At 40.4% G+C, this 24,707-nt stretch overlaps 1 protein-coding gene across 2 annotated transcripts in view; it reads left to right on the top strand.

The window, feature by feature from the left end:
• The window catches only part of DOCK8 (dedicator of cytokinesis 8), a 222,625-nt gene that overhangs the window by 165,217 nt on the left and 32,701 nt on the right, over nucleotides 1-24,707 (top strand). For both annotated transcript variants that reach the window (XM_065878473.1, XM_065878474.1), the window contains 8 exons: nucleotides 3,393-3,548; nucleotides 5,369-5,508; nucleotides 11,133-11,302; nucleotides 14,755-14,897; nucleotides 16,802-16,984; nucleotides 17,315-17,447; nucleotides 18,414-18,501; nucleotides 23,358-23,454. In XM_065878473.1, coding sequence (XP_065734545.1) covers nucleotides 3,393-3,548; nucleotides 5,369-5,508; nucleotides 11,133-11,302; nucleotides 14,755-14,897; nucleotides 16,802-16,984; nucleotides 17,315-17,447; nucleotides 18,414-18,501; nucleotides 23,358-23,454 — 1,110 coding nt within the window. The remainder of the gene's footprint in view (nucleotides 1-3,392; nucleotides 3,549-5,368; nucleotides 5,509-11,132; nucleotides 11,303-14,754; nucleotides 14,898-16,801; nucleotides 16,985-17,314; nucleotides 17,448-18,413; nucleotides 18,502-23,357; nucleotides 23,455-24,707) is intronic.

The raw sequence follows: 24,707 nt of genomic DNA, 5'->3' as shown, positions 1-24,707 counted from the left end.
ATGACATGATACTATACATAGAGAATCCTAAAGATGCTACCAGAAAACTACTAGAGCTAATCAATGAATTTGGTAAAGTAGCAGGATAGAAAATTAATGCACAGAAGTCTCTTGCATTCCTATACACTAATGATGAAAAATCTGAAAGTGAAATTAAGGAAACACGCCCATTTACCATAGCAACAAAATGAATAACACACCTAGGAATAAACCTACCTAAGGAGATAAAAGGCCTGTATGCAGAAAACTGTAAGACACTGATGAAAGAAATTATAGATGATACAAACAGATGGAGAGATATACCATGTTCTTGGATTGGAAGAATCAACACTGTGAAAATGACTATACTGCCCAAAGCAATCTACAGATTCTGTGCAATCCCTCTCAAACTACCAATGTCATTTTTCACAGAACTAGAACAAAAAATTTCACAATTTGTATGGAAACACAAAAGACCCCGAATAGCCAAAGCAATCTTGAGAAAGAAAAACGTAGCTGTGGGAATCAGGCTCTCTGACTTCAGATTCTACTACAAAGCTACAGTAATCAAGACAGTATGGTACTGGCACAAAAACAGAAAGATAGATCAATGGATAGAAGTAGGATAGAAAGCCCAGAGAGAAACCCATGCACATATGATCACGTTATCTTTGATAAAGGAGGCAAGAATATACAATGGAGAAAAGACAGCCTCTTCAATAAGTGGTGCTGGAAACACTGGACAGCTACATGTAAAAGAATAAAATTAGAGCACTCTCTAACACCATACACAAAAATAAACTCAAAATGGATTAAAGACCTAAATGTAAGGCCAGACACTATAAAACTCTTAGAGGAAAGCATAGACAGAACACTCTATGACATATATCACAGCAAGATCCTTCTTGACCCACCTCCTAGAGAAATGGAAATAAAAACAAAAATAAACAAATGGGACCTAATGAAAGTTAAAAGCTTTTGCACAGCAAAGGAAACCATAAACAAGATGAAAAGACAACCCTCAGAATGGGAGAAGATATTTGCAAACGAAGCAACTGACAAAGGATTAATCTCCAAAATATACAAGCAGCTTATACAGCTCAATATCAAAAAAACAAACAACCCAATCCAGAAATCGTCAGAAGACCTAAATAGGCATTTCTCCAAAGAAGATACATAGATTGCCAACAAACACATGAAAGAATGCTCAACATCACTAGTCATTAAAGAAATGCAAATCAAAACTACAATGAGGTATCATGTCACACCACTCAGAATGGCCATCATCAAAAAATCTACAAACAATAAATGCTGGAGAGGGTGTGGAGAAAAGGGAACCCTCTTGCACTGTTGGTGGGAATGTAAATTGATACAGCCACTATGGAGAACAGTATGGAGGTTCCTCAAAAAACTAAAAATAGAACTACCATATGACCCAGCAATCCCACTGCTGGCAATATACCCTGAGAAAACCATAATTCAAAAAGAGTCATGTACCAGAATGTTCATTGCAGCTGTATTTACAATAGCCAGGACATGGAAGCAACCTAAGTGCCCATCGACAGATGAATGGATAAAGAAGATCTGGCACATATATACAATGGAATATTGCTCAGCCATAAAAAGAAACGAAATTGAGTTATTTGTAGTGAGGTGGATGGACCTAGAGACTGTCATACAGAGTGAAGTAAGTCAGAAAGAGAAAAACAAATACCGTATGCTAACACATATATATGGAATCTAAAAAAAAAAAAAGGTCATGAAAAACCTAGGGGAAGGATGGGAATAAAGATGCAGACCTACTAGAGAATGGACTTGAGGACATGGGGAAGGGGAAGGGGAAGCTGGGACAAAGTGAGAGAGTGGCATGGACATATATCCACTACCAAATAGAAAACAGATAGCTAGTGGGAAGCAGCCACATAGCATAGGGAGATCAGCTCGGCGCTTTGTGTCCACCTAGAGGGGTGGGATAGGGAGGGTGGGAGGGAGACACAAGAGGGAGGAAATATGGGGATGTATGTATATGTATAGCTGATTCACTTTGTTAAACAGCAGAAACTAACACACCATTGTAAAGCAATTATACTCCAATAAAGATGTTTAAAAAAAGAATAATTTAAATAAAAGATCTAAAACAGGCTTATTCAAATGTAAAAGAAAAAAAATCTTGTGCTTTCAAATTCTATTAGCTGGCTTGACCCAACAACTTTGTGAGTGGCCATTAAGTGATGGGCATAAGACCGAGTTGTAATCAGTTCAATTTGCTGGTGTTCCCATTGGTCCAAAATCAGCCAGTAATGCACATTGACAAGAGTACGGGTTCTGGTAAATGTTTTTACACAGAAGTCATATATTCTGTTTTTTTCTATAATACATAATGGTATTCATTTGTTTCCACTAACTGTCTAACTACAGATTCTATAGGCAAAATGCCATATCACAATGGGTTTTCCTAAAATGACTGAAAATATGTGCTCATTTAAATTGTATAGTTTATAAAACTGCTCTTAAAGTGCATGAAGGGGAAGCATGGCCATGTGTAAGGATGAGATGCTTGGTTTCCTGTGCTGCAGCAGCAGAGTATTTATAATGATATATTGAGAGGTAGAAGGTCCATCAAGACCCTCCTTTCCTTACTTTGCCTTAAGAGAAGCTGTCTCTGAGTCACAGCCCATAGAGTCTCGGTCCTTCAATTGTCAACCTGCCTGAGGGAAGCAAGAGATCTCTTCCAGACTGTCACCTTTGCCAGCTTTTCATTGCTTATTTCAGGGTTGGTTTGTTTAAGGGAAGATTTTTCTTGGAAACTCTTCCAGCTTTCTCTTTCTTTCTCCTCCGCTTCCTCCTCTCCCACTCTGGGGCAAACTCCTTGGCTGTTATGCAGGGACTACATACTTAGATTCTAAGTAATTTGATGCCTTCATCTAGGGAACTGGTTTGAGAACTTCCCAGGGGGACCTTTAATTAGAAACCACAAAAGAACACTTGTGGCGTTGAAGTCATCCAGTCCTATTCCATTAGTTTTGTGTGGCCCCATGTAGGGTCAACTCCTTCATTTAGTTTCTCAGACACAGTGGGATTTTTGTGAAATTATATCGTGTTACACTGAAGACATACCTCCAGATTATTTTTAACACAGGCTTGCCATGGTCTTAGAGATTTGACAGGGGTGGGAGTTGCAGTAAGCATCCTCATTTCAGACAGCTGTTAGACTAGAATCACTAAAGGGAACAGTAATGGATGAAAATTTACTGGGCCTCCCGGTAATGCAGACCTTGCCATCTGTTGCCCTGTCCCATTCGTTTTTATTCGATTGATTGTCTTAATCTGGGGAGAAAGGATATTTTTGTGTCTGTCAACCTCAACTCCATTCACCTTAAACACCTCTTTTCTCTTCTCATTTTTCTTCCCAGCTGTCAGCCAAGCTCAACAACCTTCCAATGCTCATTTCCATGCGGCTAGAGTTCCTGAGAATTCTCTGCAGCCACGAACATTACCTCAATCTGAACCTCTTCTTTATGAATACTGATACTGCTCCAGCGTCTCCCTGTCCCTCCGTATCTTCCCAGGTAATCGGCTAACCGGAAAAATTGTTTAAGCTATTTCATTGAAATAGCTTAGTTTAGTCATTTATTCCTGTAGAGATTGGTCTTCTTAATTAGAAGAAAAATTGAGCTATTCAAGCCAGATCAATTGATCCAGATACACACAAGTATGGCCATAGTTGTGCCTTCTAACTAATCATTTACAAGCTACGTGATTGCTTTCTTCCTAGGTCCAAGGATCCCTGCTGAGGTCAAGTAGAGCAAAAGGAATCCATATGCACTACGAAAAATGTGTAATTCATAGAAAAGTCACAGATCTTCCTTTTGTCTGAAAGTCATCTTTCCACTCTAGCTTGACAGTCTCCTTTGCTCACTTCCCTTTTCCTAAACCTCAACACCATAAAATTTAAGAAATGACAGCTTCCTTTATATTGATTCCCAAATGATCTAGTAGTGGTTTTTAACATGGATATTATATCTTTGAACGATCCTAGAACTTTCTGCTGATTCTGCTTTAGAATGGAATTCGGCACGAGATGATTCCTCCTTGAATCATATTCCAGATAATTTAGCTCTTGAAACACTAAAAAGATCTCGTTGTAAACTAATCAAATGTTCCGTTTTATAGAGAACGTATTTCCAACAAGTCTTTTTCTTCATCAGCCCAGAAGAGTAACAGTTATATTAAAATTTAGAGATGAGGCTTTGACTGACATGGCCAATCTTTTTTTGTAGAACAATGTTTTGCAGGTTGAGTTTGGTGGGCCCCAGATTCTACAGGATGTTAAGAGGTATTATGCAAATACAGAATTCCAAAGACAAATCCATTTTGAAAACTCTGTGTTAACAGGTTTCTTTGCAGTAGGACATCCAAGTGTCTCTAACTTGTTCATATAAATTATAAATGCCTGTGGGGTAGGAGAGGAAATGGGAGGCTGTATATGATAAGCAGTGATTCCCAATATGACTGGACTCTGGAAATCTTTTTTTTTCCTCCATGGATGATTCGGGGGACTAGTGTCCTCTAGAAAAACTTTAAAGAAATGCTGTTTAATAGTCACATTCCATTTATAGGGAACAAATCAGTAGCTCAGAGCAGCAGACAAGATTTCTTCTTCTTAGGTTTTCTTTCTGATGCATATTCCTTGAATACTAGCCCAAAGGAGAAGGCTTGTCTTAATAATTTTTTAAAACTCTTAGCTATTCATGCCAAATGACATGATCCAGATGTGCACTGCATGACCATCTTCCTGTGAACTGGGAAAGAGCTCACTGACAAGCAGCTGTTCCAGACGTGCCAGCTCTGCCCTGGGTCCTCTCCCACATTCCCCTTCTGACTGCCCCAGCCTCACCAGACTGGAAAGGCTTTCCAGAGACATTTTGGATTCTCCTAGTGACATATAAAGTATGCCCCCAAGATAAGAACACAGGAATTGCCCAGGACTGGTCAATCTGACACTTCCCTGCCTGACGCTGCTTCTGGTTTCCAGGCCAGCAAAATTCAGAGAATGTATGTAAGCCATCTTCAGAAGTGTAACAGGAGCCTTAAATAAAGGGGGCAGTTTGTTACAGAGGAATCACCTGCTCACAACCATAGCAGTGGATAGAGTCCCCATTTCCCTGTCCAGATGTGATCCTAGGATTTCAATCCTCTTTGCTGGGAACGCAGAGTGAACACTCTAAGTCTCAGTTTCTTCATCTGTCACATGGGGACACAAGTGGTACCTGCTTCACTGCATCGTGCCTACAGAGCCTGGCCATAGCATGTGCTCAATAAACACTAGCCATCATGATTTTAATTCCAGTTCTTGTCACTCATAGAACTGCTCCTTGCATTTCTGTAGAACTCCAGCTCCTGCTCCAGTTTCCAGGACCAGAAGATTGCCAGCATGTTTGATCTGACACCAGAGTACCGCCAGCAGCACTTCCTCGCTGGGCTTCTCTTTACCGAGTTGGCCGCTGCCCTGGATGCAGAAGGGGAAGGGTATGTTTCAGACATTTATAATGGAACACAAAGAAAAAAAAAAGCTGCTCCTTATTGAAGTTTGCAGTTCAGCCTCTCTTGCTACGCGAAAATCTCCGCCATTCACCAGTTCCAAAGAGTAGAAGCAGACACGTTTAGAGAAAATGCTGCTATAGGAATGTGGAAAGGCATGGGGTAGGGAGAGAAACCATAAAATAGCTCTTTTCAACCTCCTATTCTTTGAGAGGAAGTTTCCAATTCTACCAGGTTTCCCAGGGATGCTGATTCGTAAGCTCCTTAGAAGCAGGAGCACTGTTTTTAGTGCATGCCTTGGGTGATGTGTGCACACAGAGGCAGCAGCCAGGTGCCGTTTGCATCAGTGCTAACAAAGGAAGTGGCCACTGATGAGAAGGTAGTTGCCCCGTGTCCAGATTAGGTTTCTTGCAAAAAGACCTTCCCAGTCTAAGAGAGATGCCACAGGTCCAGGGCTTACACGTTCTTTCACTGCTTATAAACCTGATCGCCTATAGGCACGTGGCAAAATCTGGACTTGAAGTCAATGAACTGACACTTCTGTTCTTTCCTTCTTTTCCTCTGCTCCATAAGCCCAAAGGATCAGACCTGACTGGACAGAAGCAGACAATGCCTTCCACAATACTACACGTTCCATTCAGCAATTACTGAATGCCTACCATGGGGCAGACATAGTTGAGTGTTGGAATATATCAGAGATATTTCAATGCACAAAACAGACAAAATCCCTTGCCCCCAGAGAGCTCACCATTCAGGGGGTCAAATCCAAGAAGGCTTAGGATTGGAAAATAATTTAGGTTCAGCCCTTTTGGTGTTCACATGAGGCCCACAGAACTGAAGGAACTTGCCAAAAGTTACATAGCACAGCCAAGTCTAGAGCCATGGTCTTGAGAGTCCCTCCTCAGGGCCCACCCTCCTATACCACATCATCTCCCTTCCTGGGAACCTACTCCTACAATGCCTACGTTCTTCCTTCCTCTGCTAATAGAGGACACTGGAATAGAGTACGCTGACTAATGGCAGCATGGCTGTATGTTATAGATTCTTGTCTGATTGGAAACTCTCAAGTTCTCTCGAAGTGCTTATAATTTTGTGGCAAAAACAGGACATCCTTGTATGAAACAATTGCAGGAGCACAAGATTGTGTAACTTCAATAACAAATGTGTCCTAAGCGCTTTGCCCATACTGATATTGCCTAAGTGAATGTAGGTCTCTGTCGCCCAGCAGGTCATTGTGGGGAGTCTGATGTTCTTAGCTCTGAATTCTGCCTCCTTCCAGAAATTCAGGTGTCAAGTGTATCCTTAGAGAGCTTCATTTTCCAAGGTTTCAATTTCATCGTCTTCTCTCAACCCTAACTAAACTCCTCTCAGTTTTCTCAATAGAACTTTCTACTCTGTAGCTAATATAAATTTCCACAGCAACACAAAGTGCCCTGACAAATATGCTGAAAGGCGCTGAGAAGGAGGCTTATGCACAGAGAAAACTGCCTTCATACACACACACACACACACACACACACACACACACACACACACACGCACATGCTTTGTCTTAATTGTCCTTTAATAGCATGGATTTACGTGATTTCTAAAAGTGCTCTTTAGTATTTACATAAACGGTACTTTCTATTTTCCATTTCTCTTCTAGTGAAATGTCTAAGGAAAAAGCCTTTACATCTGTTTTGATTCCTCCTAAAATTGTTGCTGTTATTTTAAATACTAGCAGCAGAGTAGAGTATGTTCAGAAGCCATGATGTGATTATGTTCAGTCAGGTAGGTACATTCTTCACACGTGTACACACACACAAATACACACAAGGTACCTTTTCTACGCCCCCAGAGGAAACTAATTAAGAGTGCCACTCCTTTGGCAACACAGTAATCCCTGATCGCGGTGTTGTCAGTTACTCTCCTGGAGAGTCATTAAAAATACCATCACGGACTTTACCATGTGGGTGAAAATCTCAGAAACATCTTATCCTTTGACAATATTTCCTTTTGATCAGTACTTCCTTTTGCTGCCAATGTAATTAGTAGACTCACCAACACCTGCCCATATGAGGCGCAAGGCCAGTGGGACACATCTCAGTACCTGAACTCCTGAAAAGGAGCCACAGGTCTAGTTTCTAAAGGATCTCTCTGGAACCCCCCTTACCTGGTGGCATCCACAAACATCCACATATCATTAAATCCGTAGTGGTTTTCAAGAATGTGGAAATTATCTAGCATCTTTGTGTTATGCTACCAAATGTTTAAAGAATTAATTCCAATCCTTCACACACTCTTCCAAAAAATTAGAAGAGGAGAGAACACGTCCCAGCTCATCCTATAAAACCAGCATTACCCTGATGGCAAAAGCAGACAAAGACATCAGGAGAGAACTGCAGACAAATATGAATATTGATATAAATATCCTCAAAAAATACTGGCAGACTGTACCCAACAACATACAAAAAGGATTGTACACCATGGCTAGGTAGGATTTATCCCAGGAATGCAAGATTGGTTTAGCATCTGAAAATCAATTGATGCAATACATTATATGAGGAGAATAAAGGATAAAACCCACTCAGTCATCTCAATAGGTGAATAAATACTGAGTGAAGTAAGTCAGACAGAGAAAGAGAAATATCGTATGATATCGCTTATATGCAAAATCTAAAAAGAAATGATACAAATGAACTTATTTACAAAACAGAAACAGACTCCCTGACTTAGAGAACCAACTTGTGGTTACTAGGGGGGAAGGGTGGGGGGAAGGGATAGCTGGGGAGTTTGGGATTGACATGTACACACTGCTATATTTAAAATGTATAACCAACAAGGACCTACTATAGAGCACAGGGAACTCTGCTCAATATTATGTAATAACCTAAATGGGAAGAGAATTTGGAAAAGAATAGATACATGTGTAAGTATAACTGAATCACTTTGCTGTACACCTGAAACTATCACAACATTGTTAATCAACTATACTCCAATATAAAATTAAAAGTTTATAAAAAAGGATTTGACAAAATCCATTAACTCTTCCTGAAAAAAGACACTTCACACACCCTTTAGAAATATATGAGAATTTCCCCAACCTGATAAAGGCATCTGTGAAAAACCCACAGCAAACATCATACTTATTGGTGAAAAACTGAATACTTCCCTTCTAAGGTCAGGAGCAAGACAAGAATGTCCACTCTTCTTCTATTCAACATTGTACTGGAAGTTCTACTCAGAGAAGTTAGACAAAAAAATGAAATAAAAGGCATCCATATCAGAAAGGAAGAAGTAAAGCTATCTCTATTCACAGATGACATGATTTGTTTATAGAAAATCCTAAAGAACCCACTAAAAGAACTATTACAGGTAATAGGCAACTCACGGACTTAGAGAATGAACTTATGGTTACTTGGGGGGAAGGGTGGGAGGGAGGGATAGACTGGGAGTTTGGGATTGACATGTACATACTGCTATATTTAAAATAACCAACAAGAACCTACTGTTAAAAAAAAAAAGAGTAGTAAGTGAGTTCAGCAGGGTTGCAGGGTATAAGATCAATATACAAAAACTAACTGCATTTCTCTACTCCTGAAATGAACAGTATGAAATTAAAAGAAAAATTGCACTTAAAGTAGCATCAAAAGAGTAAAATTCTTAGGAATAAATTTAACAAAAGAAGTGCAAGACTTGTACACTGAAAACTACAAAACATTAGAAAGAAATAGATCTAAATAAATTGAGAGGCATGACGTATTCATGGATCAGAAAATTTAATATTGTTAAGATGGCAATACTCCCTAAATTGATCTACAGATTCAGTGCAATTCCTCTCAACATTCCAGCTGGCCCTTACAGAAATTGACAGGCTGATACTAAAATTCATGTGGAAATTCGAGGGACTCCAATATAGCCAAAACAATCTTGCAAAAGAAGAACAAAATTGGAGGACTCACACGTCCCAATTTCAAAACTTACTACAAAGCAAAAGTAGTCAAGACTGTGGTTCTGACATAAAGATAGATCTATGTAAATTAATGAAATTGAATTGAGTCTATAAATGAATCCTTACATTTATAGTCAACTGACTTTTCAACAAGAGTGCGAAAAAAATCAATGGCGAAAAAATTGTGTTTTCAACAAATGGTGCTGGGAAAACTGGATATCCATATCCAAAAGAATGAAGTTGGACCCCTATCTCACACCATATACAAAAGTTAACTCAAAATGGATGAAAGACCTAATTATAAGTGTTAAAACTATAAAACTCTTAGATGAAATCTTAAGGGTAATCTTCATGAAATTTAATTAGGCAGTAGTTTCTTAGATCTGACATAAAAAATACACCCAGCAAAAGAGATGTTAGACTTCATTAAAATGGAAACTTCTATGCTTTATAGGACATTAAGAAAGTGAAAAGACACCAAATAGAATGGGAGAAAATATTTGCAAATCATAGATCTAATAAGGGATTTGTATCTAAAATATATTTTTAAAATCTTACAACTCAATAATAAAAGAACAAATAACTCAGTTTTTTAAAGGGCAAAGGATCAGAATAGACATTTCTCCAACGAAGCTGTGACCAATAAGTATGTGAAAAGGTTTTCAACGTAATTAGCCATCAGGGAAATGTATATCAAAACTAGTTAAATACCCCTTCTGTCTTAGTTCCTTTTGGCTGCTATAACAAAAATATTATAGAATATTTTTAGAATAGGTGGCTTATAAACCACAGAAATTTATTTCTCACAGTTCTGGAGGCTGGGAAGTTCAAGATCAAGGAGCTGGCAGATACAGTGTCTTGTGAGGACCCACGCCCTAGTTCACAGATGGCCATCTTCTTGCTGTGTCACCCCCATGGCAGAAGGGGGCAAGGAAGCTCTCTGGGGTCTCTTTTTTAAAGGCACTAATCTCATTCATGAGGGCTCTGCTGTCATGACCTAAAGCCCTCCCAAAGGCCCCACCTCCAAACACCATCACATTAGGGCTTAGGTTTCAACATATGAATTTGGGAGGCAGGTCACAAACATTCAGTTCCTAGCACCTTCATACCCACTAGGATGGCTGTAATACAAAAGATAGATAATAACAAGTGTTGGCAAAGAGAAAATAGAACCTTCCTATACTGCTAGTGGGAATGTAAAGTGATGTAGCCACTGTTGAGAACAGTTTGGTGGTTCCTCTAAAGGTTAAATATAGAGTTACCAGATGATCCAGTAATTCCACCCTCAGGTAGATACCCAAGAGAAATAAAAAACCTATAACCACACAAACACTTATACACAAATATTCATAGCAGCATTCATAATTCATAATAGCCCCAAAATAGAAACAACCCAAATGTCCATCAATTGATGAATGCATAAATAAAATGTGATCTGACTATGCGATGGAATATTATTCAACAATAAAAAGGAATGAAGTACTGATCCTACAACATGGTGAGCTTTAAAGATCATGCTAACAGCAGAGCCAGGACTAGAACACAGGCAGTTTGTCTCTGGATTCTGTATGCCTCTACCCTGCTTTGCTTGGTTTTCACGTCGTCACCCCATTGTTTAGGAGCATTCTGGTCAACCTCGCTTCACTCTAACCTTTGGCTTTTTGTGTGGTGCCAATAGGATCAGCAAAGTGCAAAGGAAAGCTGTCAGTGCCATCCACAGCCTGCTCAGTTCTCACGACCTGGACCCGCGTTGTGTCAAACCAGAGGTGAAGGTCAAAGTTGCTGCCCTCTACCTGCCTTTGGTTGGTATCATTTTGGATGCTTTGCCTCAGCTCTGTGACTTTACAGGTAACAATGCCTTCTGTTTCCTTCTTTAGATTGTTGAGAGCTCTTGCCAAATGCCCCACTAAAATGAGGTTTCTGTTACTAGCTCCAGTGTTGACATGCTTGTGTGAGCAATTCCCAACACCGGTGCTCTCCAGACTTTTTTAACATAGGCCCCAATAAGTGTATTTTTTTTTTAAGGCACATAGACCTGTATATGTTTTTCATTTAGAAATTGTTTGTTTATTCATTCACTCATTGGTCTGCTGGTATATGATGAACATTATAGACCATACACCACAAAGGATAAGATAATAACAGAATTATTTCTTTTGGAGATCCGTGATCTAATGCCTCGAAATAAAGTTGTTCCTTTTTTTTTTACTTGTATGAGCTTTTAAGGAAAGAAGCAGACTCAAATGAGTCTAAACAAATGCCTTGAAATAAAGTTTTTCCTTTTTTTTTTTTATGAGCTTTTAAGGAAAGAAGCAGACTCAAATGAGTCTAAACACTTGTACCACGCCAAAAAAAAAAAAAAAAAAAGGCATTGTATCTGACACTCTTAGGAGATTCTGCCACGACAGAGGAATTTTGCCTTTGGCACTAAGAGGCTCATTCTAAGGTTGAAAGTCAGTATCTCCCACTTGGCCACAAGAGGAAAGGATAGATTGTCTGAAAGGCCTTTGTGTACCTCCTGGGTTTATTTGCATGTTACTGTGTGGATTAGGGAATGTAGACAAACAAAACTACCCTCTCCCAAAAAAGAGCATCTTACCTGAGACCTTAGAAAGACAAGCCAATCTGCCCACCCTCCCCACAACACACACTCACACACACACAATTCTGGCCACTTCAGAGTGGTTCTTGCTTTTTCCTCAGCAAAGGGAAGTTCTTAAAAATTACCTTGCTTGTTCTCTCAACTGAAGAAGGATCCCAAGGAATGCTTATTGAGCCCAGCATCCTCAGAAGCAATCATGCTCGGAATCTTAGAACCATCCATGTTTTCTTGCTTCTTGCAAATGCAAAGTGTCCTATGTGACTAAATTATTTCTAAAATCCTTGTGGTGACAATTCTTTAGCTCATAGAATGAGGAAGAAATGGGCAGGGAAATTACAGAAGCAAGCTTGGCACAAGAGATGAGCCGGCTGCAGGGTGAGGTGCGTGGAACTTCCTGTAGCAGTGCCTGACTGGAGGGCAAACAGAGAACAGAGTTGTCTTCAAGATTTAAAGATGCAATTCAGAGCATGGCAGGTGACTTGCAGACCATTTCTAGGATTTTGCCTGGACCTTTCAAGAAAGTTTCACTTGAAGACCTGTGATTTGTTTGTTCCCAAAGCAGGGAATCACATTAGCATGCATGATCCTAAGCTTCCTTGTTGATTAGAATTTTCCAAATCAGTGACTTGGGATCAAAACTTTTCAGCACTTGGTCTTTGAGCCTTTTAAGTCTCAATGGTTTCTTTACGTGAGCACTGAACTTTATAGTCATGATGTAGCTGACAAGTGGGAAAACAGTATAAGTATTCTATTATTAGAGGTAATATAGTGCATCTGTTACATATGAAATCTTTCGATTGATAAACTAATAAGAATACAGTATATTTTTTTAAAAAGATACAACTGAATTCAACTTCCAGCCTATTTATTACTATATATGACCTTTGGAAAGTTCCTCAGCCTTTTAATGCCTTCCCTTCCGTTCCTCGGTTGTAAAAATGTGATAACAATGCCTATATCTTAGGGTTGTGATAAAGATGAAATGAGAGAACTTCTATAAAAGCATTTTGGCAGCAAACGTTTCTATCCTCTCCTCTCCTTGTCTTGTAACCATGACCCTATGCACATTTAGGGGAAATGAGAACGTATGCTCACGTTAATCCTGATAAAGTTATCAGGTCTTGAATAATTGCCACATCTCTTCATTTCACCATTGGTTTAAAAACTCAACTGACTTAAAAACAACAGTGAATTATTATTTTTAAAAATTGAGTTCTGTTTTTATAAGTTTGACAGGTGAAAATACTGTTGACACTAGTTTTTATGAAAAATTGAAAGTCAAAATACTATAATGTTGACAGGTCTAATAAAATTACAGGTTTTTAATGGATCAGTCATACGTGTCTTAACACACTTTTCTCAAAACTGCTTAAACAAATATTAATACTTTCTGTGTGTATGATTCATAATGGTCTTAAAACGAGCCTTTTAAATGGTGGGTCCTTATTTTGTTTGCATACATCTAGACCTATGTATAAATATAGATACATCTATATTACATGGATACAATAAATTAACATTTATTTCAAACATTCAAATTTTAATAAATTATTGCTGAATTTGTGATAATAGCTTGTTATTCTATAAGGTACTGTTTAATTCTGTAATTATAGGTTCCTTTCTATTTGGTCATTATTTGAAATATACGAATGAAGTAAAAATATCATATTATAGAAAAGTGTTATGAAAGCTTTGAAATTTTTTTTCAGTTTGAAAAATTAATTTCTAGCCTAATCTTGTGCTGGACATGTTCTCTCTTTTATTAGACTGCCTGCTTTTTCCTATAGATGCTAAACAGGAATAAATAGATGATAATAAATAGATGCTATTTTCCTGTAGCAGATAAATAATGCTAAATTTCAGGTTTAAAATTACTGTGCTGACCTTAGTAACTAAGTATCAGTCACACATGGGGCAGTGGGTAGGGAACATAGGGTAATACCATCTTTGGCTTGATGGCAAGAAAGATTTTTTTAAGACTTTATTTTTTAGAGCAGTTTTGGGTTTATAGCAAAATTGAGAGGAAGGTACAGAGGTTTCCCATACACCCCCTGCCTGCACACATGCACAGCCTCCCCATTATCAGCATCCCCCGCCAGAGGGGTGCCTTTGTTACAATAGATAAACCTACATTGAGACATCATAATCACCCAAAATTCATAATTTACATTAGCTTTCACTCTTGGTGTTGTACATTCTAAGGGTTTGGACAAATGTATAATGATATGTATCCAGCATTGTAGTATCATACAAATTAGTTTCTCTGCCCTAAAATTCTTCTGTGCTCTGCCTATTCATCCCTCCCTTCCCCCAGCCCCTGGCAACCACTGAACTTTTTACTGTCTCTATAGTCTTGCCTTTTCCAGAATGTCGTGTAGTTGGAATCACACAGTATGTGGCCTTTTCAGATGGGCTTCTTTCACTTATTAATATGCGTTTAAGTTTCCTCCTCGCCTTTTCATGGCTTAATAGCTCATTTCTTTTTAGCACATTGTCTGGATATGCCACAGTTTATTCAGCCACTTACCTACTGAAGGACATCCTGGTTGCTTCCAAGTTGTGGCAATTATGAATAAAGCTGCTAGAAGCATCCATGTGCAGATTTTTGTGTGGACATAAGTTTTCAAGTCCTTTGGGTAAATACCAAGGAACATGATTGCTGGATCATATGGTAAGACCAATAGTATTTTAATTGCAGCTGCAGATGCCCGCAGTGGAAAAAATCGTACCAATGGCTCAGATGAAGAGCAAGAAGGGACCAGTGCAATTAACCAGAATGTGGCACTAGCCATAGCTGGGAATTTTACTTTGAAGACAAGTGGAACAATGCTGTCTTCCCTGGTATGTTGGTGCACAATTTCTCCCGTTTATTTTTCATTTTGTGTCTTTTCCCATCCTTGAATGGGCTTGTTCCTAAATCCACCCACCAGAACCCAGCATAGAGCAGGCAGTGAGATTTCTGCCTCATTGCTTGACACTAGAAGGAATCATTGTGAGGCTAGCAGTTGCAAAGGGAAATGGCACAGCTGAGGCGGCACTCAGTCAGGCAGCGTTCTGACAACAGCAAGAGACTCACAGATCAAATTCAGGCAGTTTCAATGGTGCCAAGTTCAAGGCTCAGAAAACCAAGAAAGGTGAACTTGGAAAACCTGAGATATTGCAAAGCAGATCAAACCTAGGCTCCCTCAGGTGGGAGGCTGACACTGTGTTTATTCTATGCTTATATTATTCATTCTGTGTCTGCCTTAAAAAAAAAAGATTGAAGGAGGCCGGTCACTTGGTAGGGTGTGTCTTAAGCTTCTTCAGCTTTTCTAGGTCCCCAGAGAGCCTAAGCAGAGTTGTTTGGCTCTGTTCTTTTGCACAGACGCTATGGGCTTGAAGAGGGGCTCGTGCAGGAATACAACCTCTGATTCACTTGAGGTGGGATCTACCTCTGTTCCTTGCTGAGCTCTGACAATCCTTTTGTCAAGACAGCGCTGCATCCTCCAGCTTAATTTAACTTTGCATTTCAGTGTAGCGTTCGTATCTGCAGAGAACTCAGCTCAGTTCTTTCCCGGGAAGGCAGCCTCTCAACCTAATTCTGCTTTGCTGGGTGACTTTCTTCTCTTCCCTCCAGCACTCCCCCATTCCCCACACACCCCCATGAGAGTTGAAGGACAGGAGGTAAAGAAAGAGAAAAAGAAACACTGGAGAGTTGACATCAGTCATCCTACAGTTGAATAAATATGGTGTGCTTTATGACCTCTTCCACCTTCCTACCTTCTTACCAAAGTTAGCTGCCTGAGGTGGTGTGTGCCTTTTACATTGTTGTCTCCAGCAGAGAAACTCAAAAGCCCAAGAACCTTCACCTCTTACAAGTTATTTCCTATGAAGTTATAATATTGTGTGTATACGCAACACATCTAAAGATTTCACTTCTTCTTGTGGCCAGACTCAGAAAAACTAAAGTTAAAATAATTCCGTAAGCCCTATAATTCCCATCCAGACCTACCATTCCCCTCACATATGAACTAATACCTCACTGCAGCTTCACCACTACATTCCGTTGGATGTTAGCTATGCCACGTGAATCACATATTGTCCTTTGTGTTGATTGGATGAGTGACAGAAAGTGTGCTCAGCACTCCGAAATGAACACTGCAGCCAAAGTATGAAAGCAAACAGCCTGAGCCCCTACACCTCCCCCCCGCCAGGAGAGCATAAATTGTGGTTAAAGTCCCATCACAGAGGCCTCCACTGAATCATGCACTTGATTAATCTGTTGAGCAGTTCGCGACCCTTATACTTTGGACTCCGACAAAGAAGCTAAGTCTGGAACAGTTAGGGTATTTCGGGAAACCAGCCAGGGTAGTTCTCGGCTATAAGTCCAACCCTGCAGTCGCCAGCTTGAAGGAGAAATATAATACTTGAAGATCTCACAGCTAGGAAGGCCCTGTGTACCACTGAGATTGGGTTGGGGGAGGGCATGGTCAAGGTCCAGGGCAGACCATCAGACCACACTGCTCCTGCAACAGAGGGTGCCCTGGCTGAAAGCCTGGTTAGAATACTGCCCCGGGCCAGCCCCTTTGCAGAACCCCCCAGCTCAAAAGACCACGGCCTCCCCGGCTGGAGGAGGGCAGAGCTCCCGGAAACATCCCCGTCTAGGAAAAGTACCATTACTGTGTCTTAGGAAATAGCATCCCTTTCAATGTGTCTGCTGCTCGGCCTCTTGCCCTACTTCGATCTCCCAATCTGCCTGCTTCCAGCCCTACAAGCAGTACAACATGCTGAATGCTGACACGACCCGAAACCTCATGATTTGCTTCCTCTGGATCATGAAAAATGCCGATCAGAGCCTCCTTAGGAAGTGGATTGCTGACCTGCCATCAATACAACTAAACAGGATTTTAGATCTCCTTTTCATCTGTGTCTCATGTTTTGAATACAAGGTATTGCTCAAGTTCTATCCTGTCTTGTCACTGTTCCCCTCTGTTTGGGCAGTGGGGGCACCCTTAACTTTGTCTTATTTCTGTATGAAAGTCCATAGCCTATTTGTATATCCATAACCTATCTAGCTATGATAATTCCACCGGCAAAGGATCTCTTCCTTCTGCAGAGAGAACCTCATTCCCATTACCAGGATTTCAGCCTTCGGGGCATGTCTGTGTAGCACATGTCCAAACTGGCCGATGTCACCATGAAGTGTTCTGTCTTTAGGATTCTCCCCGTGAACAGAGATCTAACCAAACTTAATGTCCTTCTGCTGCTGTCCGATCCAGGGAAAACAGAGTTCTGACAAAGTCAGTACCCAAGTTCTGCAGAAGTCGAGGGATGTCAAGGCCAGGCTGGAAGAGGCTTTGCTCCGTGGGGAAGGGGCCAGAGGGGAGATGATGCGGCGCTGCCGGGCTCCAGGTGTGTTGGATCGGCCCTTCCCTGCTATCAGCAGAGCTTTGTACCCTTTGTGGGGAGGAGTGTCCTCCCCACATGATGAGTAGACACCATCACTTTCTGAAGACGTTATGGTAATAGAGACAAGCAGCTTCTGGGATTCTGTGCAAGATGTACTTGATGTTAGCCCCATTCCTCTCAGGGAAAGCTCCTTTCCTGAGATCACAAGAACCCTGGAAATGTCCTCAAATGGCATCTTCTGTTTCAAACTTGGTGGTGGTAAAAGGTCCCGTCCAAGAATGTGAGTCATAGGATGAGATTAAGGGTGTCTCCCTCAAGGCTGACACTTCTCCCCGGGATATTTGAATAGTCTATGTAGATAGTTCTACTGGATAGTTCTGGTTCCAAGATCATCTTCCCAAATCATGCAGGGCACTATTAGAATGGATCCAGTCCTCGCAACGGTCTCAGAGTGTGCCAGTCCTTCAGGGATCTCACCACATTAGGAATGATCTCCAGAAAGCTGAGCTCTTCTCTGTAGGATAGAGTGAAGTGTTCAGGCACCCTCAGTCTTATTCACTGTGCTCAAGAAAAACAGAGTGACAGCTCCTTCTAGCAGTGGGACACCATGGTAGGGAACTTGGAAGGAGACGAGCTTTTTCAGTGGTGGTTGGACACCGTCTTTCAACACAAACACTCTCCTTTTCAATAATTCAGGGAGAACCCCCAATTTCACCGGAACCCCGGGTTCATGAGAAATGTGCTTGCTGACACTCCAGAAGGGCAGGTGTACTTTTAAGCTCTAGCCTGTCACTCAAAGAGCAGGTCAGCCCAGACTTGGGTGTGGGCTTTGTCTCCCACCAGCACCCAGCATGGATTCTAATTAGCCAGAGAAGTGATGCTGAGTCCTCTCAGTTGAGCTTGTTACGGAACTTCTGGTTATCTTGCTACTGCTAATCAAATTCCTGTCGTGCATTTCTTAACTCCTAGGGAATGACCGATTTCCAGGCCTAAATGAAAATTTGAGATGGAGGAAAGAGCAGACACATTGGCGGCAAGCTAATGAGAAGCTAGATAAGTAAGTCACTCAGCAACTTTGTGCTACTTTTACCTAAAGTTCAGAACTATTTTTCCCAGGCTACTTGTATTACTGAAACAACTACATCCTTCCAAGGGTAAGAAAATGAAACATCATTATCTGTGTAAATTCAGTTCATCCAGGGACCCGGGATAATCAAAGGTATAAAGAGTTATGATTTCCAGCCCTTAAATATTTATCACACTGATAAGCATTTAAAGAAAACTAATATTTAGCAATCTCAGCTAGCTTAAGAAAAGCCGCTGATGGGGCAGGACGGGGTACCCAGGACCACATCATTTCAGTCCATATTTACACTCCAGAAATGTGTACAAAGATGTATATTCAGGGACATTTATGTCAGCATTACATAAAATTGTAAAAAAACTGGAACGTTCTTAATGCTTAAGAATAGGGAAATATGTAATGAAATATTAGGTTGGCATTTAAATGTTTTCAAATCATTTTAATGATATGGGAAATGCTTATGATATAATGTTAAGTGAACAAAGCAGAACAAATACTTGTTTTTAGAGTACAATCTTAAACCTCCAGCTACACATAGTAAATACATTTTTAAAAGACTGGAGGGAAATTTACCAAAACATTAACCATGGTTTTCTTTGGGTGTTGAGAATATGTGTAAATGATGTTTTCCTTTTTATACTTTGCTGTGTGTCCTACAATCGATCTGTATTATGATGTATTATCAGAAAACAATGCTAAAATGAAATGAAAGAAGAAAAATCCTGCTTGGATTGCAGTATATGCTATATACCTATTGCTATATGTGCAACAATTTGGACAGATGAGTGCTAAAATGAAATTGAATGGATAGCACATATCAGCTGCTCCTCTTAGCAACAGGTAGCCTAATGAATCCTAGCGTTCACTGGCAAAACATTATACGGCTAAAGACACCCCCCCCCCCACACACACACACACACTTGACAAGGCATAGGTAGGGTATCCCCATGGTGTATAAAGCACCCATCATAAGGAGGGATGGGAGATGGGGCAGACTTGAGTAGCAGTGTTGTTTTGTAAATAAATATGTTACTATCTTGGTTGTTACCACAAGAATGAATCAATCTGGCTCACTTATGGGACTTCTGGGAGTCAAATTTATTTTAAAGCATTAAGGAGGTAAATATTTTTATTGTATGTGTTACTTGCACAGCCCAGTTGTTGGTCTTATGAATGATATCCATTTGGTTTGGGTATTTTATGCTTGTTCTAAGTTCCCTGAACTGATTTATAAGATATTGGTTCTGAGAGTGCATAAGTTCTAGTTCAGGCAATGAAACCCGCCCCCTGCCCCCCCAAAATTAAAGAAATATTGTATGTAGTTAGTTGCCACAGAACTGCTTGGGTGGTTAGGCCATGAGATTAAAAGAAGAGCTTAACAAAGCATGTTTGCCTGGGCTGTGTGAGTGGATGTTTGGGGAAACCTTTCCCTTTTACGGCAGAAACAACACAATACTGAGACTTTCCATGCAGGGTGCACCAAACCGCTCCAGGTCAAGTCTCAGCCCTGAGCTACAGGATGGACTGCTCATAATCAGAGCTAATGATTCTCCTCTGATCATCTTCAGGGGTGATTTTTTAAAAAGAGAAAACATAGTAAAATTGTAACTGCTAAATCAAGCTATTTGGAAAACTTTTGTAATTATAATAGTGGTGTCTTTCACCTTTTTTCTTTCGGATCACTTTTCAATTATTTTGGCTCTGTTTCTTTTAGAGCAGTCATTTTCAACCTGGGCTGTACATTAAAATCACCTGGGGAGCTTTTACAATCTCCCAGTGCCCAGGTGTACCCCAGGACAGTTAGCTTGGAATCTCCAGCAGCAGAACTCAGAAATCAGTATGTGGTGAAACTCGCTAGGTGTTTCTTGTGTAGTCAAATTTGAGAGCCATCGTTTTAAAAAAATGGCTTTTTAAACATCAAATTAGTAGTGGTGATGGTTGCACAACAAGTATGAATGTACTTAACTGTACACTTAAAAATGGTTAAGGTGGTAAATTTTGTGTTATGTGTATTTTACCACAATTTAAAAATTTGGAAAAACAAATCCAGATTAGGTCACTCTGGATCTGCACTGTCCAGTACAATAGCCAAGGTAGTACTATAAGTGAAAAATACATGCCAGATTTTGAACGTAGCACAAGTAAAAGAATGTAAAATATCTCATTAGTAAGTTTCATTGTGATTACACATTGACTATTTTTTGATATATTGGGTTAAATAAAATATATTAACATTAATTTCACCTGTTTCTTTTGGCGTTTTCTGGTGTGGCTACTACAAAACAGAAAATGACACATGTGGCCCCCATTATGTTTCTTTTGGATAGCTTTGCTCTAAATCTAAACCTCCAGTAAATTAATAAAAAGTAGCCTTTAAATTTCACTTATTTTACACAAATATTATCATTTGGAGAATGAGGAAAAAATGTAGAGCAGCTTGGGACCACAGAGCCTATCCTAAGCGTGAAAACATTTTCTTTTAATTAAAAAAAATTTTTTTAACATCTTTATTGGAGTATAATTGCGTTACAATGGTGTGTTAGTTTCTGCTTTATAACAAAGTGAATCAGCTATACATATACATATGTCCCCATATCTCTTCCCTCTTGCGTCTCCCTCCCTCCCACCCTCCCTATCCCACCCCTCTAGGTGGTCACAAAGCACCAAGTTGATCTCCCTGTGCTATGCGGCTGCTTCCCACTAGCTATCTATTTTATGTTTGGTAGTGTATATATGTCCATGCCACTCTCTCACTTTGTCCCAGCTTACCCTTCCCCTTCCCCATGTCCTCAAGTCCATTCTCTAGTAGGTCTGCATCTTTATTCCCATCCTTCCCCTAGGTTCTTCATGACCTTTTTTTTTTTTTTAGATTCCATATATATGTGTTAGCATACGGTATTTGTTTTTCTCTTTCTGACTTACTTCACTCTGTATGACAGTCTCTAGGTCCTTCCACCTCACTACAAATAACTCAATTTTGTTTCTTTTTATGGCTAATATCCCATTGTATATATGTGCCACATCTTCTTTATCCATTCATCTGTCGATGGACACCTAGGTTGCTTCCATGTCCTGGCTATTGTAAATAGAGCTACAATGAGCATTGTGATACATGACTCTTTTTGAATTATGGTTTTCTCAGGGTATATGCCCAGTAGTGGGATTGCTGGGTTGTATGGTAGTTCTATTTTTAGTCTTTTAAGGAACCTCCATGCTGTTCTCCATAGTGAAAACATTTAAAACGCAGGGAAGGGACTTCCCTTGTGGCCCAGCAGATAAGAATCCGCTTGCCAGTGCAGGGGACACGAGTTCGATCCCTTGTCTGGGAATATCCCATGTGCCGAGGAGCAGCTAAGCCCGTGCACCACAACTACTGAGCCTGCGCTCTAGAGCCCGCGAGCCACAACTACTGAGCCCACACGCCACAACTATTGAAGCCCGCACGCCTAGAGCCCGTGCTCTGCAACAAGAGAAGCCACCACAATGAAAAGCCCGTGCACTGCAATGAAGAGTTGCCCCCGCTCGCCACAACTAGAGAAAGCCCACACAGAGCAGCAAAGACCCAACACAACCAAAAGTAAACATTAAAATTAAATTAAAATAAAATAAATAAAATTATGCAGGGAAATATTTATTCTGAGCCTTTGATGGTATGTAAGCCATAGCAATGCCCCCATCATTGGGTGAAGGGGACTCAAGCACAGCTAAGTGATTATCCTGGACCAAGAGTTTTGAGCTCATATCAGGATGCCCCAACCCCTATGGCAACATGTTGGCCACTGGGACATCTTGGGAAAGTTAATTCTTCACACTTTCCTTTCCTGGCCACTATATTTAGGAGATACAAAATGTCTCTTTCCATCTTCACTTGGATTTTATGAGAATGGATAAATTAATGCATAAAATGTTCTGATTCTTTAAAAAGGAACCTAATAGAGAAGCAGCACCAGGTAATTTCCCATTCCCTCGTGGGTAATAATCACTGACGTCCAGCAGGATGTTAGATGGCCTGCCCCACAGGAATGCAACCTTGCTTCCCATTGGAAAAGGACAAAAGGCCCATACTTGACTGTGCAACCCCAAGGCAGTCTTTGGAAAGTCAAGACACTGACTCTTCCCTGACCCAGTTCTGAAACATCATCCTTTCCTAATCAAGCAGCATCGCGATTAGCCAAATTCACATCACACCCAGTCTCACCTCCTCTGGCTTGTTGCCGAGGCTTGTTGGCTCAGATCAGGAGATGGTTCTCATGGGTGAAATGCAAGAATGACCCTGAAGCTTTTTTTTTTTTTTTTTTTTTTTGCGGTACGCGGACCTCTCACTGTTGTGGCCTCTCCTGTTGCAGAGCACAGGCTCTGGATGCGCAGGTTTACCGGCCATGGCTCACGGGCCCAGCCGCTCCGCGGCATGTGGGATCTTCCCGGACCAGGGCACAAACCTGTGTCCCCTGCATCGGCAGGCAGACTCTCAACCACTGCGCCACCAGGGAAGCCCAACCCTGAAGCTTTAAGCACCAATCTGATTGGCTGACCTAATTGCTAGTAATAACCAGTAATTGCTTTTTTACCCTTTTTGTTATTTTTTTAATTATCATTATTCATAATGGGGGGATGGGGATGGCCTGGAGACTTTACCTAGAAAGCCTTTTTAACCAGACACCAATTACAGAAGGCACCTATATTCCTTAGTTACCAGTAACCGGCTGCTTTGTTTTCACTTCAAGATTGACTCTTCAGAAGATTTCTTTACACTTGGAATATAGATTACCATCATTGGGAAATGGCCAGATTTGATAGGCACTTAAATTTGACCTCTTTTTGTTTCTTAGAACAAAAGCAGAGTTAGATCAAGAAGCCTTGATCAGTGGCAATCTAGCTACCGAAGCAAATTTAATCATCCTGGATATGCAGGAAAACATTATCCAGGTGAGGACAACAAACAACTGATCTATTCAACATGAATATGTTTACTAGAATTTAATAAGGAATTCTTTATAGAAAATTGTGAAAGAAATAAGATATGAAATGCTTTTTGTTTAAATGAAGTTGGGAAGTTTACCATTTACAATAGTGTCCACCTTACAAATTCCAGAGATACTTACCGAACATCCTTCTGGATTCATTGACTTGAAGCTTGCTTGGAAAGAGTTAGGTGCTTGAAAGACTGACTCTCGTAGTTAAATCTGCCTGCGCATGTGCAAAGTTTATAATGTGGGTGGTGGGCTTATAGTTCAGTATCTAGAATAGGGGTGGTAGGGTTTTTTTTTTTTGATAGGTCAACTCCATTTGAATTATAGTTGATGTCTGTATGGGAGCTAAGATTATGACCGGGCTAGGTAAAAGGAGTGCTAAGTGTGATTAATGATGTCTGTTTTGGACACAAATTAGTGAAGAAAAATCATTTGTACCATGAATTTGCCATCCCTGCTGTAGAAAAGTGTTATATCAATGTGAATTTTATAGTAATACAATTCACCGTACTAATTTCATTTTCTAAGTGAATGCTTCCAGAAATTCTCAAGACATCTAGGTGATAATAGGTTTTTAGTTAACCTGAAAAATGAGTCCTTACATGTTTCCAATGAAAAATCACTCATTAGAGGGCTAGAAGAAGAAATATTGTCGAAACATATTTGAACTTAGTAATCCAACTTTTAAGTTATCTTTTAAAAAGTGATTATTGTACAAAAGTATATGGTACCTTTGATAAATACTTGTTATCAAATACTTGGCATCGGGCTTCCCTGGTGGCTCAGTGGTTGAGAGTCCGCCTGCCGATGCAGGGGACACAGGTTCGTGCCCTGGTCCGGGAGGATCCCACATGCCGCGGAGCGGCTGGGCCCGTGAGCCACGGCCGCTGAGCCTGCACGTCTGGAGCCTGTGCTCCACAACGGGAGAGGCCACAACAGTGAGAGGCCCGTGTACCGCAAAAAAAAAAAAAAAAAAAATACTTGGCATCATGTTGATTATATCTTTATACAATACTGCTTTGAGTGCTATATTCTTAACTCCAGTCCTCAAAATGTATTTACAGTTTTCAAAGGAAGCTGAAACTTATTTATCATTGATCTTGGGGACATTAGTCCTGCTGCAGCTGATAAATAAGCTTCTATTTAGAAACATCACTGCCACAAGCAGCCCCTAGTGTAATGGGAAGCCCACAATTGTGGTTTGAAAGC

This window comes from Phocoena phocoena, chromosome 6 (genome assembly GCF_963924675.1).
Source record: "Phocoena phocoena chromosome 6, mPhoPho1.1, whole genome shotgun sequence".
Lineage (NCBI taxonomy): Eukaryota > Metazoa > Chordata > Mammalia > Artiodactyla > Phocoenidae > Phocoena > Phocoena phocoena.
Note: the sequence above shows the minus strand (reverse complement) of the source record. Positions and strands in the feature narration are given on the sequence as shown.